The 206-nt window shown below is 20.9% G+C and overlaps 1 protein-coding gene across 1 annotated transcript in view; it reads left to right on the forward strand.

Annotated features, from left to right (window-relative positions):
- Window positions 1-40: 40 nt before the first annotated feature.
- Window positions 41-206, forward strand: part of EHI_153610 (uncharacterized protein) — a gene marked incomplete at both ends in the record, with an annotated part of 696 nt that continues 530 nt past the window's right edge. The window contains one exon of the mRNA XM_001913333.1: window positions 41-206. This exon is cut by the window's right edge and continues 530 nt beyond it. Coding sequence (XP_001913368.1) covers window positions 41-206 — 166 coding nt within the window.

The raw sequence follows: 206 nt of genomic DNA on the forward strand, positions 1-206 counted from the left end.
TAAGTTTGTTATTAAATTTATATATAAAAAAAAAAGAAAAATGAGTTTAGCTAATTATTGTTGTAGATTATTAGATGTTTATAATTCAGAGAAACATTTATATCTTATATTTGAATATTGTAATACTGACCTTCATAAATTTCTTAAAAATAATCCTCAAGACCTTTCTATTGACTTTATTAGACATGCTTCATATCAGATGTTAG

The sequence above is a fragment of the Entamoeba histolytica genome, genomic scaffold (genome assembly GCF_000208925.1).
Source record: "Entamoeba histolytica HM-1:IMSS scf_1104750518587 genomic scaffold, whole genome shotgun sequence".
Taxonomy (NCBI): Eukaryota; Evosea; order Mastigamoebida; family Endamoebidae; genus Entamoeba; species Entamoeba histolytica.